This window comes from Apus apus, chromosome 12 (assembly GCF_020740795.1).
Source record: "Apus apus isolate bApuApu2 chromosome 12, bApuApu2.pri.cur, whole genome shotgun sequence".
Taxonomy (NCBI): Eukaryota; Metazoa; Chordata; class Aves; order Apodiformes; family Apodidae; genus Apus; species Apus apus.
This window is the reverse complement of record NC_067293.1, coordinates 18,458,953-18,479,504: the sequence shown is the minus strand read 5'-3', so window position 1 is coordinate 18,479,504 and position 20,552 is coordinate 18,458,953. Positions and strand designations below refer to the sequence as shown.

Genomic DNA, 20,552 nt, shown 5'->3' with positions numbered 1-20,552 from the left:
ATGTAAAGCTCAATACAAATAGTTTTCAAAAATGTTCAAATACCAAACTGCATGTTTACATATCATGTTTACTTCACTTGCTGTTTCAGGTTACAGTGGTGTGCCCTGCATTAATAAACTTTTCTACCAGTTCATGTAGGATTTTATTCATTTCTCATTTCATATTCTTCACTTGTACATCCTGGAAGATTCTGTGAAGTCTGATGATTCCACTCAGCTCGTGGTGCAAGTACTTCAAACACCAGAAATGTCTTGCAATACAAACTTGAGATGTGAGGGGTGGAAGGAGGTGCCTGGTCCCCCTGCATGGGCAGGGACACCTCCCACCAGCCCAGGCTGCTCCAAGCCCCATCCAACCTGCCCTTCAACACTGCCAGGGATGGGGCAGCCACAGCTTCCCTGGGCAACCTGGGCCAGGCTCTCACCACCCTCACACCAAAGAATTTCCTCCTCATGTCTCCCCTAAATCTCCCTCTTCCAGTTTTCATCCACTCCCCTTGTCCTCTCCCTCCCTGCCCTTGTCCCAAGCCCCTCCCCAGCTTTCCCGCAGCCCCTCCAGGCACGGCAGTCCCAGGCCACACACGCCCCGCGGCTCCCAGCACGGCCCAGCCCCGTCGCCCTCCGCTGAATCCCGGCGTTAAGGACGAGAGGTCGGGACGGGCCCGCACCCACCGCCGCGGGGGCCCTGACTGCCCGGTCCCGCAGCACCCCGCGGCTCCCCTCCGTGCGGGAGGCAGCCGGGGGCCCGAGCCGGGGGGCAGGACCGGGGGGCAGGACCGGGGGCCTCATCCCGCCAGGCCCCGCCAGGCCCCGCCAGGCCCCGTTGCTGCGGCAACCGCCGCACACGCCGCCAGGGGCGGGGCCGCCGCTCCTATTGGTCGCGCCGCCTGTCAGTCAGCGCGAAGCCCCGCCCCCCGAGCCTTTAGCCCCGCGGCTTGAGGGGAGAGTGGGGGGGTCTTTGAGCCCTTGCCTTGCCTTGCCTTGCCTTGCCTTGCCTTGCCTTGCCTTGCCTTGCCTTGCCTTGCCTTGCCTTGCCTTGCCTTGCCTTGCCTTGCCTTGCCTTGCCTTGCCTTGCCTTGCCTTGCCTTGCCTTGCCTTGCCTTGCCTTGCCTTGCCTTGCCTTGCCTTGCCTTGCCTTGCCTTGCCTTGCCTTGCCTTGCCTTGCCTTGCCTTGCCTTGCCTTGCCTTGCCTTGCCTTGCCTTGCCTTGCCTTGCCTTGCCTTGCCTTGCCTTGCCTTGCCTTGCCTTGCCTTGCCTTGCCTTGCCTTGCCTTGCCTTGCCTTGCCTTGCCTTGCCTCTCACCCACAATCTCAAGTGAGATCTCGAGGTGCTGGAGCGAGGACAGAGGAGGCAACAAAGCTGGTGAAGGGCCCAGAGAATCAATCTGATGAAGAAGGCTTGAAGGAGCTGGGAATGTTTAGTCTGAGGAAGAGGAGGCTGAGGGGAGACCTCATCAGTCTCTACAACCACCTGAAAGGTCATTGTGGAGAGGCTGGTGCTGGTCTCTTCTCACAGGTCATTAGTGACAACAAGAGGAAATGGCTTCAAGCTGCAGCAGGGCAGGGTCAGACTGGACATTAGGAAGGATTTATTCACAGCAAGAGTGGTCAGACCCTGGAACAGGCTGCCCAGGGAGGTGGTGGAGTCACCATCCCTGGATGTGTTGAAGGGTGGTTTGGATGTGGTGTTGGGGGATGTGGTTTAGGTGAGACCTTTGTAGAGCAGGGATGATGGTTGGACTGGGTGATCCCAAGGGGCTTCTCCAACCTGAGCGGTTCTCTGGGGCCCTTTGGTACCAAACCAGCAACAAGAGGCATCACCGGAGGAGCCGGGCAGGGAGCTCAGGAGCTGGGGAGCTGTGAGGAGGTGCTTGAGAACTGCAAGAGGTGGTTGAAATGGTGAAAGCTTGTGGTTTCCATGGAAAATGGAGCCTTGCAGCTGCCTAGGCTGGAAACCCACAACCACCAGTTAATGCAGTCAACCTCTATTTCATTTTTATATGCACATAAAAGATGCAGTTTGGGCTGAAACCAGGGACTTCGTTTGCATGCTGCTGCAGTTACTGTAATATGGTAATTATGGATGGTAATATGATAATTATGGATGGTAATACTCTACACTGTGTTATTTACTTTTTCCGTATATTCATTATCTAGTAAATGATTTTTTTCCCCTTCCTTTATATGTTCTGCTGTACATTTAGCCCCTGGATTCAACACACTTATCTTGCTGTTTTCTTCTAACTGCAGTTTGTTTTCAGTTTCTGAAATAACTTTGCTTTTGTCTGGTTTTGATTTTGTTTTTGCAAATATAAGGGTGGGTTTGGTTTAGTTCTCTTTGGTTTGGGTTTGTTGGGTTTTTTTTGAGTGTATTGCTAGAAAGTTACTATTTTCTGTGAATATTTATGCGTTTGTCACCAGCTGAAACAATTGTTGATTAGTTTTGAGGAATTAGAAACAAAGTATCCAGCTTGACTTCTTCCTCTCTCTCTTCCTTTTGTGTTTGGTTGGAAACAGCCACACAAAACCCAGGGCTGCAGCTGGAACTGGTTCTAAGCTCAGGGAAGGTTGAAATGACATGGAATTTGAACCACTTTGCTTCCTGTGAGGCTTGGTCCCCTCCAAGCCTGGGGACAGGAATACTCTGTTGAAGTCACAGCCACATCTTCTGTGTGAAATGAATCCTGTAAGATGCTTAAACTTTGAAACAACCTTTAAGTGTGAGTTGGACTCAGTATAAATGCAGTGGGAGTAAAAGCAGCTTTCATCCTGCCTCTGTAAAAGCTGAAGTCTGTTGTGAAATACAGGAGGGGAGAGGAATTAAAGAGTCTCTGTTGGCTGTGTATGGTCATAGCTACTTCAAGCCCTACATTCATCTGTTTCTGAGGCACATCATTATTTTACTGCTGGAACATGTTGAGTGATGGGTGCAATCAACCTGTTGCTGAAATGTTATCTGTGCACTCTGGTTTTCTTTTCCATTTGGGTCTTGCTCCCATCATGATGCTGAGCAGGGTCTAAGAGCTTTTGTCTAGTACTTGGAGGAGATTCAGCTTCTGAATTATTTTTTTTCATCTTCTGGAAAAAAGGGAACTTAGAAAAGGAATGGACAGAAGATTCTTTAGTCTGTGAACTGTATCTAGTGCTGGGGGGGGAGCTGTGGCTCAGTGTGTGGGCTTGGATTCAGCCTCTGAGGGAAGGACAGAGGGAAAACCACTGTGGGGGCACCTCTGGAGCAGAGGGAATTCCTGAATCCAGAGAAAATGTCTTTGATCCATGAGGAACGAGACTCTCCACAGCTGTCTGCAGCTTCCAGAGAGGCACCTTCTCCTATTTGTGCTTTATAGAGAAATGAGATTTCATCAAAAAATCTTGATGAAATGAAGTTGTCAGCTTTTTTTTTTTTTCCCCTCATTGGAAGGTCACGAGACTGTAAATTTAGCCTAGGGTTTCCAAAGGGGAAATGGTGGCAATAACCTCATCCCTGGAAGTCAGGTGGATGACAAGTACCAAACTGAACTGGTGGAAACATTTGGTGGAATTCAGTTCAATTCAGTTTCAATCCTGAGCAGCCTGCAGAAGCTCAGGCACACATTGGTGACCTTGGTTGTTTTTACAAATGAGATATCCTGGCAGTAAGCAAGTTGGTCCTGGTGAGACCTCACTTGGAGTGTTGTGTCCAGTTCTGGGCTCCCCAGTTCCAGAGGGACAGGGATTTACTGGAGAGGGTCAAAAGGAGGCTGTGAGGATGATGAAGGGACTGGAACTTTACAAGGAAAGGCTGAGAGACCTGGGGCTGTTCAGTCTAGAGAGGAGAAGGCTGAGGGGGCATCTAATGAATGTCTATCAATGCATGAGGGCAGCAAGAAGGCAGGACAAGCTCTTGTCACTTGTGCCCTGGGACAGGACGAGGGGCAATGGATTCAAACTGGAGCCCAGGAAGTTCCACCTCAAGATGAGGAAGAACTTCTTTGCTGTGAGGGTGACAGAGCCCTGGGACAGGCTGCCCAGAAAGGCTGTGGAATCTCCTTCTCTGGAGACTTTCCAGACCTGTCTGGATGCCTGAGTGATCCCTGGATCCCTTCCAGCCCCTGACATTCTGTGATTCTGTCAGCACCACAGTCAGCAACATCTCCATTCACTCTTAAACATCCTCTTTTAGACCTGCTGTCACGTTGTATTCAGAAACCACCCCCTTTTCCAGTGGGTTCACTTCTGCTTTAAGGGGAAAAAATGAATAATTCAATCATGTGTTTGTCAGGTTTGGTTTTTTGTTTGTTGTTTGTTTTTTTTTCCACAGACACAGCAGTGAAGAAAGACTATGTAAGAAACCACCCTCTTACAGCAGCTGTAGTAGGGGAGTTCTGGGCTGTGTGATTATCCACCTCTCTTACCCTGCTGGGATTGGTAAGTCTGGGCTGGTTTTGTGTTTTTTTGGTGTTTTTTTTCCCCCCTGTATCCAGTTTTTCAGAAGCAGATGAGGCATGAAGCATTCCAAATTCCATTGCTTCTTCAGCAACGTTTAGACTGCCAAGTGCTCTTGTCTCTTTCAGAAAGTGACACTTGGTTTTCCAAGTCCCTGAAGTGCTTAAGGAAATATCCTGCTTTTTTTTTTTGCATATGTAAATGATTAACAGATAAACAGTTGCACTCATTTAAGCAGAATGTACAGCCTTTCTCAGCTGCCTTGGTCTCACTTGCAGGGGTATCACAGCTCCAGTGGTACCTTCAGGGAGGAAACAGTGCAGTGTAAGCTAAAAAAGAACCCCAAAAAGAAAAAAATAAAACAACTGTTATGCTGTGATGATATGTTAATTTAGGAGGAAAGCAGAAAATATTTCCATCTCTCAAGTAACTGGAGTTTTTGAGTAGCTTTCTGGAAGGGAAAAATAGTGAGTCAGTGTATGGAGTTTCAGTGCAGACCTAGTAAGCCAGAGTGTTGCTGAGAGGTAGAATCAAATGAGGAGGATCTCTCCAGTTATATATCAAATATCAGATTAAATTTGCAGAGGTTTCGTTTGTGTGGTGAGCTATCTAGTGACTTGCCTGGCATTGTTACTGAGGGAGACTGTGAAAAGTGGTGAGTCTTTATTGTCCATGAGATTAGTAAAGTTTTTTTGGGTCTTTCAAACATCAGGCCATCGTGCCATGTTCTCTGGGGGGTTTATTGTCTGTTCCTCAGTAAATCTGCCCCATTTCTTGCTTCTCTTCCCTATCTCAAACCATGAGCATGCTGGAGGTGTGTGAAGGTACCTGAAGTATTCAGAGATTCAACAGACATTTGAAGCACAGAGGGATGTTTTGCTGTTCATTTTTCCCATTTCTCCATAGGAGGCTGTTGATGGTCTTTTCCTCTGGGAGTTTAAGTCAGACTTGGCTCTAAATGGAAAGATTCCCTTTGATTTTAATGTTGAATTGAAAAGGAAGGACTAGGAATGACTACATGTAGATTATTTTGAGACATACTGGCTAGTTTTTAATTACCCATGTGCATTTAGTAAAACTGTAGAGCCTATAGATAAACAAACCTGCTGCTTGTTGCTTCACTGTTGGGGAAGACAAATTAACTCTTTTAAAATCATAATTAAGAGTGACTCTAAAAACACTGGTATATGCAAACTGTATTTTGGATGCAGTTTTATTATACTTGAAAAACTACCAGCATCTTTGGAAGCTCCCTGGCACTTCAGAATCAACCTCTAAGTCTGAATTGGATCTTTATTTCCTTTCTGTGTCACCTCTTTAGCTGTCAGAAATTGTTGTTTCTCAATGGAAAAAGTTGAGGAACTGGTGACACAGACAAGCACAATAGTGTTGCTGGTCTTTAGAGCATGGCTGCTCTGTCTCAACTGGCCACAATGCAGAAGAGATACCTAGGGACAGAAGTGGTATTGCAGATGAAGAACCCAGAATTGGTTGAGTTCTTGACATGGTACAGAGGCTAAACTTGTAGATAAGCAGGTAGTAAGGAAGTATTCTAGAGCAAAAGAAAAACCAGTCTCTATGTCAAGTGCATTGTTAATTTTTAATCATTATTCCTCTTTGTCCGAAGAGGTTTGAGGAGCTGTGCCTGATTTTTCTCTCACTCCCAGGACTCCATGGAACTCTGGTGATTAGACTGTTCCTCACACTTGTCATCATGTTGGCAGAAGGCATCTTAACTAGACTCATCTATAAAGAAAGCTGTCAGCAAGATAAGCCTCGCAGATCTCCTGCATCCAAGAAGGACAAAGAGAGAATCTGGAGAGAGAAACTTGTAGACAGCCCCAAAATTAAAGGCTTTGCTGGTGGCCTGGAGGAGCAGGATGAGATCTCTGCTAGAAACAGCAAAATGGAACGTGGGAGTGGTTCTCAGGGGAGATCTGGGAAAGAGGTACCTGCCAAAGAGCTTGTGAAAGGAGCCACATCAACAGCTTTGCCTATCCCCTGGAGAGAGCAAAGCCTTGAGCAGCTGGATCTCTATAGATCCTGCTCCTGTTCCTGCATTTACCAGAACTATCCTGACCTGCACATCGGGGGACACCACGTGGGGGACCACGCGTGTGACTCGGGGTGTGTTTTGGACCAAGCGTGTGATGAACTTCCTGATGGGCCCGTTTTACTGTCCATAGATATTCCTCTAGGTGAATCCCCCCTATGTGAGCATCCCCAAAAGGCACATGCAAGGTCCCTGGCTGGAGATGAAGCTGGAGAAAAGAGCATCGTGCTCTGTGAGGAGCCTCTTTCAAACTCTGTGCTCAACAAGTACATGGAAAGAAAAGTGGCAGAGCTCTACAAACAGGTTTTTGAAGAACACTTGGCCAGGTGTGGTTCTGTAACAAACCTCCTCATGTGCAGCTTGATAAGGAATAACCTCAATCAGATAAGCTTTCAGATATCCCAGGAGATAGAAACCTCCAAAGCCAGAGAGGTGCTCTTGCACTCCTTGGCTTTGTTTAGTTTCCACAACACTGCCAGTAGAAGCAGCTCTGAGCTCAGTACTCCCAACTTACAGATCTCCAACCCAGCAGCTGTGAGGAAGAGCTGCAGGGTGCAGGTCACCTCCTGACTGACCTGCTGAGGAAGACAACTTGGATACAAATATTTCACTCTGAGGGTTAGGTTGGGAAATGAAAACCATTTGCACACTACAGACCTTTCCAAATGACTGTTTTAAGGCTCAAACCCTACTTTGTTAGCAGAGGAAGTAAAAGGTCACTGGGACTGGAACAGGCTGCCCAGAGATGTTGTGGGGGCTCCATCCCTGGCAGTGTTGAAGGGCAGGTTGGATGGGGCTTGGAGCAGCCTGGGCTGGTGGGAGGTGTCCCTGCCCATGCAGGGGAGTTGGAACCAGATGATCTTGAAGGTCCCTTCCAACTCAAAAAGTGTTGTGATTCTGTTTTCTTCTAATAGAGAATTTGAATGGATTTCTCTCTAAAATGCTACTCAACTCTGTTTTCATAATGTGTATGTGCTCCTCCTAAGACTTGGGCTGTATGACTATCTGTACTCAGGTGCCATTGGATTTACTCCAGCAAGGAAAATCAGCCAAGGTGTGTGCTGGTAAAACTGTGCTCCAAGAGACTGCTCCACCCAGCCTGGAAGTAGAAGAGCCAAATTGTCTTTGTGGGACTTTGCATTGGGCTGTATGGTTGAAGCCAAAGTTCTGGATGTTCACATTCACCTTTTGCTCCTGCAAAGCTGGATCCCAGTGGCTGAGGGAATATTTCTTAGGTTGGAAAGTCCCATCAGCAGATGGAGATCTTCAGGACTCTGCAGTGTTTTGCATACATTGTCATACACAGGAAACAAGACACGTGCATGAGGACACTGATACTTGCACCTTCTTGCTGCATGGGTGCAGGACATGGCAGTCTAGGTGAAATAGATTGTACAAGTATTTCATTTTCTGTACAAAAATGCTTTCCTTTTAAATAAACCCTTACCTCTTTGAAATCCACCCAGCTCTCTGTCAGTGTGGTGGGGTTTTGTGTCCCATTTGTGGTTTTGATAGATGGATTTTGCCTTTATTTCCTTGGAAATGAAGCAGCCTCAGCAAGCTCAGGAGACTGCAACCATCCTGAAAAGGTAGTGCAAGTTTTCCTCAGCTTCATTTGGAAACTGCAATGCAGATTTAGATACAGAAATGTCCTTGTTTAGCTTTCAAACCCCCCCCTCCCTTTTTTTTTTTTCCTTTTCTGTTACTCCTCTGTTAAGTATTTCAACTGGAAATGGCTCAGTGTCACCACTGATAAATGAGAAGTGAATCAGCCTGTTGCCTGCTCTGCAGGAGTTTCCTCCTAGCAAGGACAGCTCTTGCCTTGCACTGTGAGTGCTCCAGTTCTGGCTTTGGATCATGAAATCCCAAATCCCTCAACAAACTGGCTGTAGCTTTGCAGTGCACCCTTAATGTGCTAATTAAAATAATTGTATCTGGTTCCTGGTGCCACTCCATGCAGTGGGTGGGAGGAGTTATAAAGCAGAGCTTCTCAGTGAAGCTTGCTATGAAACAAGTGAAGGAAACCAAAAGCTTCTTTGTCTTTGAGGCACATCCCTTAAACTCTGACCTAGAATGTGTATTTTAACAATCTCTGTCAGTGCTCTAAGAGAATATGAAGGATCTTGTGATCTCTGAGCAATCATACATCAAATATTTGTGGCTGTAAATCAAGGCCCCTGACATCTGGTCAGTCCTTGGAAGAGATCCAAGTTGGTTGGGTTTTGCTGGGTTTTTTTTTTTTCTTTTACTTTTTAAAATCCAGCACCTTTTAGTTGTTGGGCTTTGAAAAAAAAAAATCATCTCTGAGCTGGAATTTATAATGGAAATATCAGTAGTCTTGCAAGAATGCCTCAGAGCATGGAGGAGAGAGTAATTCACATTGAAGCTCTTAATTCAAGTCATCTAGTTTATGAATTAGTTGCATTTACTGTGGTAGAAACTGCATGGTTGGGCTTGGAGTGAAAACTGTGCCAGTTTTGGCCTGTGCAAAGCAGGAAGTTAGCAGGGAAAAGTGCACTAGAGCCTAAACGAGCTGTGCTTGTGGAAAGACCAAACCTCCCTGGCATGGGGCTGCTTGTGGAGAAGGAGGATGTGCCCATGTGTGAGTCAGTGTGTGGTGTCAATCTAAATATAGCTGCTTGTGGAGAGGGAACTGGAAAACTTGTGTGTACGTGAAGATTTGTAACCTTTTCTGATGGCTTGTGATGTCTTTTAGAATTGGTGGAGCTTCAGGGCCTGGATCAGTGAATGTCCAACCTTAGCACCTGGGTTTCAGGTGGGGTGTATGTGGAAATGGAAGATCACACCTCAAAGCTCTAAAATAACAGGTAGTTGGCTGATGAGGCTGCTCAGTCTGGTGGGTTGGCTGAAGGAGCAGAGGGAATACCCCTGGTTTTGAGCTGGTTCCCAGCTTTTTACACTCTTTGATCTTAGAGCTGGAGGAAGATAATTGAAGATAATTGACTGGCTTGGGTTGGAAGGAACCTTAAAGATCACCTAGTTCCAACCCCTCTCCATAAGCAGGGACACGTCCCACAGGATGGACACTCTGCTTCCCTGGATTATTCCTTAGAAGCAGGACACTCCTTTCCCTCAGCTGCCTTTGAAAAACCCTGCTCCTGCTCTTTGTTGCTCATCCTGAATGCCCAAGTCTCTGTGTTATTTTTGCAGGCAGTTTTCAGCCCAAGGCAGACTTTGCCATGATGGTGTTGGGCTGGGATGAGGATTTTCACACGGATGAAAGACAAGAGGGGTTGCTGCAGTTTGGTGACTGGGAGGACTGAGCAGGACCTGCTCCTGAGGGAACAGTGATTTGGGTGGCCAAAGAAAGGACCCCTCTCCCTTGATAAATCAGGCAAAGACAATTCCTGCCAATTACGTAGCAAATCATTAAATGAAATCAGATCTTTGAGGTCCCTTCCAACTTTAACCAGTCTATGCCCAACTTCCCTACCTGATCAAAAATTCCCATTGACCTTAGAGGTGCCAGGAGTGTCAATCCCACTGAAACTGCTCTGTTTTCTAAGAGGATTTCTAAGCTGTTTTGCTTTTACTCCTTCCCTAATTCCCCATGTGTCTCACGAATCCCCTTCTCAGCATTCCAAGTTGAGAGTCCCTTGAAAGAGGGGGTCCAGATCCAGAATATCTGAAACTGAAGGAGAAATCCTGAGAAAATAGAGAAATCTCCCCAATTAACTGAGACCTGCAGTGAGGGATGTGATTCCCCAGCCTGTTTGCTATCTGCTGTGGGTGATGACCTCCTATAGAGGTCACCTATAGAAGGTGACTTAATCCACCTGGGTGTTTAAAGGAGATTTTTTACATGCCAGATCAGTGTGAACAGTTGTTTCCTGCTATCTCTCAGGTAGTCAAATGATAATATTTAGTGGTGATTTCCTTTAGTCCATGTAGGTCAGGACTTCCAGAGGTTGCCAAGCATTTTGCACATAAATCTCAAAGTCCACCTCTCTTTGGCAGGAGGATCCTTTCCCACAAGGAGGAGGCCCAGGTGAGCAGAATAACAGCTGATGTTCTTGTATTCTGCATGTTAAACTCTAGAAAGATGGTGATGCAGCTTCTTCCCCATGAGTTCATACAGGACATGGTGATAATGATATTTTTCCTGGTTTGCTTCTTGGTGTTGTTTGTTTTTTTGCATAGAGATTTAAAAAATCTAGCTCTTTGATTTTCATTAAGCTCAGTTCCTTTCCCAGAAGAACCTCAACCACTTCAGTCCTGCCTGCATCTCCTTGGAGCTCATTTATTTGTGACAACCCCATCCATCTGTTTGGAGTATAAATCATCCATGTGGGTCAATGAGTGCCCAGCTGCTAACAAACTCTGCCACCAGCCCATCCTGTGGGCTTCTAAGTGGCAATCAAAGTGGTTAGTGTTGACCTCTGAATCCCAGGAGGCCAAAGCCCTTCCTTCTTCCATCCTGACCCCATGGGGATTGCAGATATTCCCCCTTCACTTGGGTGCTGTGCTTTGGGGGAGGCAAAAAGGCTGGATTTGCCTCAGTGGAGCAAGTCAGGGGGAAAATTGTGCATCACTCAGCAGCAGGACTGTCCAGAGCTGAGATAATGTCACTTGCACAAAATGTGCTGGGTCTTTTTTTGTGGACTGTGTCTATCAGGACTGTGTCTATCAGGACTGTGTCTATCAGGACTGTGTTTTGCTTGGGATGTTTGTTTGGGGAGGGGAAAAAAAAAGATCCAGCACTGCTGGAACAGTCTTGTTCAATGGCCATTACTTGGAAACAATCTGGCATCCTGCTGCTTTTCTTGGGGCTTTATTTACAGATGTCAAAGTGCTGAAAAAGAGGGGAGCAAAGAGCTGAGCAACCTCACCTGTGACTGAGGAGCCCAGGAGAGCTGTGTCTAAAACCAGCTCCAGAAGCAGAAGGACTGGCAGGGTGTTTCTATGTCTCATTAAGCTGCTTCTCTTTGAAGGTGAGTGGAAACAGCATCTTTCCTAGACATAGCTCCAGCTGAAAGATGCAGCTCTGGACTCTGTGGAGCTCTGCTCCATCCAGCAGCAGAGCTGACCAGGTCACCAGTGCTGGCTTAGTGGTTGTTTTGGTGGTGTCACTGCAGCTAAATTAACCCCAAAGAGAGCTGGTAGCTTTAACTTCCCTCTGCTCTTTACATGGGACTGGAAGCACCAGCTCTGCTGTGAAGGTGGAGTTCACAGACTCCCAGAGTGGGGGGGTTATAAGGGACCTCTGGAGATCATCTAGTCCTACCCCCCTGCTGGAGAAGGATCCCCTAGAGCAGATCCCACAGGAACACATCCAGGAGGGTTTGGAATGTCTCCAGGGATGGAGACTCCACCACCTCCCTGGGCAGCCTGTCCCAGGGCTCTGGGACCCTCAGAGTCAAGAAGTATTTTCTCATCTCCAGGTTCAACCTCCTGTGCTCCAGCTTGTGCCCATTGCCCCTGGTCCTGTCCCTGGACACCCCTGAGCAGAGTCTGGCCCATCCTCCTGCCACCCCCTGCAGATATTGCCCAGCACTGAGCAGATCCCCCCTCAGCCTCCTCCTCTCCAGCTGAGCAGCCCCAGCTCTGCTCTCTGGAGCTGAAGCTCTTCCAGTAAGACACATGCTCTGGCTCCAACTCGCTGCTCCTGCTTTTGTCCTGGGCTCTTCTGCAGACCCAGGTCCTGCTCCCCCCTGCTGTGGGAAGCTCCCTGGAGGTTTCCAAAATTCTAAGGCACAGCATATACTTGGAGCTATTGCTGATGTGTAACCTCTGATTTGCTATGTGGGAGTCCTTGGTGCTTCTCAAAAAACTTCTTGATTTGTGCAACAGTAAATTCCATCACATGCTGTGGTGCTGTTTGTTCTCCCCTGCCATTTGTGGTGACTGACACTTCTGCTTTCCAGTGCCAGGTTTGTAACTGACCATTTCTTCACTGGCCCCTCAGTTCCAGAAGGACAGGCAACTGCTGGAAAGAGTCCAGCGCAGAGCTACTAAGATGATGAAGGGAGTGGAACATCTCCCTAATGAGGAAAGGTTGAGGGAGCTGGGTCTCTTTAGCTTGGAGAAGAGGAGGCTGAGGGGTGACCTCATCCATGGTTACAAATACGTAAGGGGTGAGTGTCAGGGAGATGGAGTTAGGCTTTTCTCAGTGATGACCAGTGATAGGACAAGGGGTAATGGGTGTAAATTGGAGCACAGGAGGTTCAAGGTGAATATCCGAAAAAAATTTTTTACTGTAAGAGTGCCAGAGCCCTGGGCCAGGCTGCCCAGAGAGGTTGTGGAGTCTCCTTCTCTGGAGACATTCAAAACCCACCTGGACACGTTCCTGTGTGATGTGCTCTGGGTGCCCCTGCTCTGGCAGGGGGGTTGAACTAGATGATCTTTCGAGGTCCCTTCCAACCCCTAAGATTCTATGATTTTGTCCAGTGCTCAATCCTATAAAGTTGGTGATTTGATAATGAATTCATTAGTACTCTGAGATGTAATTAAATTAACAGTGAAGAATGAGAAAAAAGCCAGACTCAGGCCAGCTCTCCCTCTTCTTGTGTACAGAAACTGTATCATAGACTCACAGACTGGTTTGGGTTGGAAGGGACCTTAAAGATCATCTAGATCCAACCCCCTGCATGGGCAGGGACACCTCCCACCAGCCCAGGCTGCTCCAAGCCCCATCCAACCTGCCCTTCAACACTGCCAGGGATGGGGCAGCCACAGCTTCCCTGGGCAACCTGGGCCAGGCTCTCACCACCCTCACAGCAAAGAATTTCCTCCTCATGTCTCACCTCAATCTCCTCCCTTCCAGTTTCAATCCCTCACCCCAAGTGAATGACATTTCTGAACTTAATGGAACAAGGAACAAAACTGCAAACTAATTTTTTAAAAAACTTGTGGCTTGAGGTTGTAAATGAACAGGTTCTTATTCCTCTTTTCTAGGTGTTGAATTACAAGAAACCTTCTTGGAACAGAAAATGAAAACTTTAACGTTGCAGATGCAAAAACATAGTGCAAGTTAGACTGTGCCATGTTGTGCCTGGGTGTTTGCAGGGTGTTTGAATGTTCAGAAACTGGCCCAACTCTGCTTCCCTTTGCTGACCACTCACCACTCAGGCCCAGGTTTTCAGCTGAGCCTTCAGGTCACTGCCCACAGACCCTGCTGGGGCATTCAGGTGGCTCGGGGCAGGTTTGTTGCAGACCTTGCTTTTAAAAAAAATGCATCTTACATGTGTTTATTTCCCAGAAAGAAACCAGAGGCTGAGAGCAGCAGCTAAGAGGAAGCAGACATCTCCTGGAGGTGCTTCTCCTGCCCACCCTGGGGCACGTTGTGGGGTGTGGGACCCATGTGTGGGTGTCCAGCCAGTAAATGGGGACAGATTTCCATGCTGAGTTGAAGCCCCTGAATTTAAAATACCCGTATCACTAATCAATGTGCTGTCTTCAGGGGGCAGAATATGTTCTCACCTCTCTCTGAGGTGAAGAAATCCTGTGCTCCTGTGTGTTGGGTCTGCTACAGCTTGATCACAAGATGTTTCCAGTCGTGGGTTCCATGCAGGTGGCCCTGCATTTTGCTGTCACCTTTTATGCTGATCCCCAGGGTTTGATTTCCTCTTTGCCTCTTGCTTGATTTTTGGGCTTGCAGAACTGTCACGACCATGACATTCAGTGTTTGGTTTGGCCAGGCTTGTGGGTTTTCCCAGTGGGAGGTTAGTCAGTTTGGTCAGGGAACAGGAAGAGTTGAGTGAACTGGCAGAAAGTGGGGAATGAGAAGAATTTCTTGCTCCTCCCCAAGGAGGGTGGCCCAGGAGCAGCTGAGGTCTCTCACCCTTCCCAGCAGCCAGGCCACAGCTGAAGAAAGGATGGAGGTTGGTAAAAACATCAGTTGTGACCCATGAGCACAACTCAGGGCAGGTTCCTCCACGAGTTTGTTCCTCACGCCATGAAATACCTTCCAGGCTTCTTCTGTGTAATACTCAAGGCCAAGAGCAGGAAAAATCTTCAGGTGTGCTCCCAGGGGGAAGGCTTGAAGGACCCTTGGAAGGAATAGAATCATAGAAAGGTCTCTTTGGTTTGGGCTCCTAATCAATGAGGAAAAAAAATTGCATGGCATGGCTGACTCCTCTGGTTGGCATCAGCCTCTAGGTCTCTGAGTGTGACACACTGGGCAGCACCAGAGACTTTTTGGCACAGATTTAAGGGCTTTAATTTGATCATCTAAAAAATTCAGGAGTATTAAAAGCTGATTGACAGGAAGAAATCTCACAGCCCCACTGGAATCTGAGTCTGATTTGCAATTGTGTGAGTTCTGGATGTCACAGAGTGGTTGGGGTTGGAAGGGACCCCTGTCAGAGCAGGGTCACCCCCAGTAGGTCCCCCAGGAGCACATCCAGGTGGGGCTGGAAAGTCTCCAGAGAAGAAGACTCCACAACCCCCTTGAGCAGCCTGTCCCAGGGCTCTGTCACCCTCACAGAAATCCCTGTGTTTCTCTGGGAATCAAACGTGTAAAGTTTCAATCAGAAAAGCAGTTTTTTTAGATCATCAGAAAGGACAAGAATGAGTTGTTTTATGGAGGCCACAGCTACAGGCTTCTCTGGTTACCATGGTGAAGAAAAAATATTGACAGGCCAGTTAGTTGACAAGTGGTTTAAGGAAGTGCTGAAGCTGCTGTTGAAGCAGAATCCAAAGGGAAGTCAGTGCCAAAAGAACTGAAGTGGTGCTGAGCCTGGAAATGCCCTACAGGAATAACTGAAGAGCCAGTTGGGCTTTTCCTGAGGGTGAAGCTGCAGTGCAGTCAGGTTGCAAACCTGCTGCCAGGTTGCTGTGTTTGCAGTGAGGACAGGATGGAAACTGCAAGGAAGCTGGAGGGGAAACGAGGAGAAGGACAAGATGGATCTTTTGGATGTTCCTCATGTTGAAATGGGAGGAAATCTGTGCCAGATTGTCTCCCTTTGGGCAAGGTATGAGTGAGAAATCAGTGATTTCTCAAGTTGGGCAAATGTTAAGCAACGAACCCTCACATTTGCATCTCGTGGTGTAAACATTGTCTTGTGGCTTCCTGATGATGAGAGCTTGGGTCAAGAGACCCTCTGCTTCTTTTTGATTTGTTCTCCTCTGCTCATTTCTTTATTAATACTGAATTTACTCGACCTCGTTTCGTGCCAGTTCTCAGATTTGTCAATGAAGTCCCTGATGTTAAATTAAAACTGCATCCTTGCCTGAGCTCTGGGGGGGTGCAGCACATCACACCCCCCAGCTCACTGCAACACAAAGTTAGTTACTTAATATATTCATGATACACTGAGAGAAAAAACCCCACACCCTGGCTTTTAATGTTAAGGGGTTTTCCACTCCTGCTGTCCAGAAGAGTTGTGAGTCTGGTTCTTCCCAACAAGGGAAGTGTGATGAGGGGCTTGGTTTTGATTTCAGTTCTGATTCCATCTATTTGATAAGCTGCTTCTTTGCTTTATGTGGGGTTTTTTTATGTGTTTGCTCACAGGCTGGTAGGGGGGGGGAGGAATTTGGACTCCTCTGGCTTGGCTGCTTTAGGAAAAAGCTCAGAGTTTTCCCTGCAGTCTTCAGTGGGGTGTTGAAATGTCATGGCAGATTTCTGGCAGTGAGGGAAAGCTGAAAAGAAGGTAAAAATATGAGCAATGTCCACTTTGATGGGGGAGTAAAAAGGGATTTTGCACGTTCATGAAGGAGAGTGGCTTTCACCTTCAAGTCTTAGGGAATGCACACAGGGAAATGGCTGTGCTGGTGTCAGTGGGAAGGTCACATCTGCAGGGCAGGTGTAGGTATCTGTACCACTTGTGTGGTACAGCTCACAATGAGCTGATTGGAGGGAGTGTGCAGGTAACTTTTCAGGAGCTTTTCTGTGTGTCCCTCAGCTTTTCTTGGGGACCTTGTGTCTGTTACCATGCAGAAGCAGCTCAAATGAGGCTGTGTATTCTATGATTGTACAGGTTCTGAGACACTATATAGGATCATGGAATGGTTTGGGTTGGAAGGGACCTTGAACATCATCTAGATCCAACCCCCTGCATGGGCAGGGACACCTCCCACCAGCCCAGGCTGCTCCAAGCCCCATCCAACCTGCCCTTCAACACTGCCAGGGATGGGGCAGCCACAGCTTCCCTGGGCAACCTAGGCCAGGCTCTCACCACCCTCACACCCAAGAATTTCCTCCTCTTGTCCAGCCTCAATCTCCCTCTTCCAATTTTAATCCATTCTCCCTGAGGAGATCATCTGGATTTATGCTTGGAGTGAGGGGTGGAGAGGGAGCCAGCCTGTCACCCTGGCAAAGCTTTTCTGGAGAGGCTCCTGGATATTAATCTGGTGGCTGCTTTCTGCAAAAAATGAAGGTTCTTTAGGATAAGGGGAAAATAAATGTACCTGGAAAAAGGAGGGGAAGGTGATAACCCTAAGACATCACCTGGATGATCCCAGGCATCATCTGTGTGATCTCTAAATGAAATCCCTAGAGACCAGCACGGCACACTGAAGGGTTTCCCTAGAGGAAGCCAAGAGCTCCTGTAGGGATAATCCACCTTATTGCTTTCCTTGAAGAAAGACCAAAAAACCATACAGAGAATGGACACAAGGTCTCTGCATTTAATTTCAGGAAAGATTCAACTTTCATAGTGTAGGAATAGAAAAAGAAGCCTTAAGCTTTTCTGAGGTCAGTAAACAAGTATTGATTGGAAAAGTCTCTTTATTCCTGCCACAGGTCTGGATGCCACAGGCTGGTCCTGGGCTTTGTGCTTTCCTGAGATCCCCCAGATCTGGCATTTTAACCCCTGAAAGAAGCAATATTTTCTTCTAGGTTCTAAGGAATAATTCTACTAGCATGACCTGAATGGCACTGGAGAGTGGAAATGGGCAGGACTGGGAAATCCTGCAGTCCCCCTGGAGGGAGAGGAAGATGTCTGGTGAGTTTTGAGCCAACAGTGTGTTTCTTTGTGCTGGGTGGGTCTGGGAGGCCTCAGTCCAACATAAGATTTTCACATGTTATTAACCATAAACCCCCAAAATTTTGCATTCTCATATTTGAGTAAATACTTTAATGATGTCCTGATTTGAGGCCCAAATAATATGGGAAGTCTTTGCAGTGACACAGCTAAAGATGCAGATGTTTTTTTCTTTCCCTTCATATAAAGCATGAGCTTATTCTCAGTTTCCCTTCATAAATCTCAGCAGTGAAATTCAGGAGGGGATGGGAAATGAGATTTAATTGGCAATATTTTGTTGTTGTTAAGTGATTCATGTGTTCATAGTGAAGAAGAGGAGTCAGAGTGTACTTGAAGGTGATTGCACATCAGGAGAAAAAGGTTTCACACCTTTTGCTCTCCAAGCAAGGAAAAATGATTTGTTGCCATTGGTTAAGGAGTGTTAAGGGGTTAAAAGAGTTGATTTAACAGAACATTTTCATTGCAGGAGCCTGAATTCTGGTCACTGCTACCACAATACTCTGTTCTTCTCTCCGTTCTAGCAGCAACGAGGTACCTGTCAATACAATTCTGGGCATCAGAATCCAGCCCAGAAACCTAAATGCCCAGGAAAGCACATTACATGAGAAAAAAAAAAAGGGAAACATATCAATAAACGTATGATCAAATGGCACTCACATGAAAAAAAGTGGCTCAGTAACATCCATAACCATTACAAGAGGTACAACATGTCTGTTGTCATCATAGAACTTTGCAAAAACATGTTGGTTTATTTGTAACTCATCTATAATGACAGAGATCCATCAAATACTTGAAGGGAAGGAGCAAACTCATTTATGTAGAACTTTAAGGCAAAATAATTAGAAAAACAGGGAGTTTCCAAATCCTAAAAACAAGCTTGAAGGCTCTCACTGGGATGAAACACCATGTCCAACATGTTTGCCAGGTGCCTGTTGCCACCCTTGCCCAGGTCTGGGTGCAGGGAGCTGGTTTTTGGGCTGAGAAGGGCAGAGGAGCTTTGGAGCAGCTGCTGGAAGCTCTGCAGGAGCTTCTGTTCACATTTGGAATGTTCTCCCTAAGAACCACGGGGTGTTCTGCCCTGTTCACAGGGCTTTGCTGAGCAGTGAAGGGAAAGAAGCATCCTACCTGTCTTTTCACTTCCCCTCTGTTGCTTAGTCCCTAAGGTCCTGATTGTAGAAATTCACTTCATTTGAAAAATGGAGCATATTTTCATCTCATCCTCTCTGCTGACCTTCCTCAAATACTGTCTGCTGGGGGTGTTTTTTATTTCTGGCTCCATTATCAAATAGATATTGATTCTCTGCATGAAAACATTTTCCAGATAGTGCTATTGAGCTCCATGCTGCAGGTCTTTTATTTTTTTTTCTGTCCAAGATGCAAACGTTTCCTGTTTGGCTGGAGGTAAATGCAAACAAATATTAACTATCTTGCTTTTTTTTTTTTTTTTAAATTTTCCTGAGAACAGCAAAAATCAAAACGGATTGTTTGGGGCTGGGGGGGAATGGGAAGTTGGCAAAACTCCTTTTCTGTGCCACCAAGTGGCCAGACTCCCAAGTTCACCAAGTATTTCAGCAGAAAGAAGGAATGTGATGGTTTGGCTGGGGAGCCCAGGCTCAGAAATGCTTCCCCTGCTCTTAGCTCTGGCTGAGTAATTTCTTAATTGCCTCTTCCCTGCTGTTAAGAGCACTGCTCTATCCCTCCTTCACAGGAACAAGGGATCCTGTCTCCTCCCCCTAAAAGACATGCTGTTAATTCAAATTAACCACAGCAAACTAGGAAGAAGTCACTCCTAGAGTGTGTCCCTGCAGCTCTCCTGTCTGCCAGGTTTATCCTCCTTCCACCAGACCAGAAGCAGGGAGCTCCCACGAGCCCAGGATCAGTGTCTGCACGAGGTTGGGTTCTGGCTCTGCAGCAGCAAAGTGGGTCACCAGCTTGTTGTCAGCAGCTCAATTTTGGTGTCATTCAGACAGCTGAAGAGAAGCAAACAGGCCATCGACCAGCCCAGCAGCAGCCTGGGGCCTCTGCCTTTTAATTACATGTGGCCTTTGGACCAAACCCATCCCTGTTCAAACATCATCAACTGAAATGAAACTCCACAGTGGAGGAATTTGGGCCAATCTCGTGGGGTTTTTTTTTTTTCTCTTTAGTATGAATATATTTAATGTAATTGTAAATATCTTCTTATTGGTTCTCCCTCCAACTTTTCTGAGCAAGTTCCCCCAGGTTTTAATGCGTTCAAGTAGTGAAGAGAGATGAAGAGAATTTTTCCTTCTTGGAGGAAGAAGCTTTAAGCAATTGTTGCAACTTCTTCTTCCAGCTCAGGTGCCCTCTCTCCAGTGTGATGCTGCAGCTTGGTGTTTAGCATAAGAAGCTGGGTGCTTTGCTTGGTTTACCAGCTGGACACTGTGACTATCAGCAATGTTGCTGCTGCCTGCTCTCTCTGTGGGCACTGGGGACGTCCAGCTAAGCTCACTGCAACACGGGTCCATTTCAGGCTGGGGCTGCTTGGTGTGGGACCTGCTCCATCAAAGCCTGCCCGCTCTAGCAGCAGTGAATTAATTTATTTTCCCCTCCCAGATGGGTTTCTGAGAGCTCAGAAGCCAAAATGTGCCAAGAGTTAGGACTAAAGTGCAACTTCTCGAGCACACAGTGGATCCGCCCTCGGTCTAAAGGCACACGAGGTGTTTCTCTGAGGAAGCTTCTGCAGGAGGAGTCTCTGCCCGTTTGGGCATGTGGTGCCCAAGGATGCAATTCCCCAGCAGGGTCTCCCAGCTGGGAGCTAATGGAGCAGGGAGGAGAGGAGGAGAGGCAGTGTGAGGCGGAGCAGAGGCTCCTCTGCTGGCAGCAGCCCACGCCGTCCCCAGCGCGCTGCCCACACCGAGAGGGTTTCCAGGGCACATGGAGGGACAGGCCAGGGGCAAAGCTGCAGCTGCAGTCCTAGCTGGGTCCTTGCTCTCCTCCAGCCTCCAAACCACCAGGGTCAGAGCCCTGCAAGGCTCCCCGGCGATGCCACTGCTGGAGGACTCCATCCTGGAGAACATCAGCTGGGCTGCCGAGGAGACCCAGGGCAACGCGTCCTCAGAGCACGCGTTTTTCTCTCCGGATTACCAGCACGTCCAAGTCCCCTTTGAA

The 20,552-nt window shown here is 47.4% G+C and overlaps 1 protein-coding gene across 1 annotated transcript; it reads left to right on the top strand.

Moving 5' to 3' along the window:
* Positions 1-1,432: 1,432 nt before the first annotated feature.
* On the top strand, positions 1,433-7,864 carry LOC127389822 (TLR adapter interacting with SLC15A4 on the lysosome-like). The gene is made up of 3 exons (XM_051630699.1): positions 1,433-1,477; positions 4,300-4,406; positions 6,092-7,864. Exon 3 carries the CDS (start codon positions 6,139-6,141, stop codon positions 7,045-7,047), a length of 909 nt encoding a protein of 302 aa, XP_051486659.1. The 5' UTR covers positions 1,433-1,477; positions 4,300-4,406; positions 6,092-6,138; the 3' UTR covers positions 7,048-7,864.
* Positions 7,865-20,552: the final 12,688 nt, after the last annotated feature.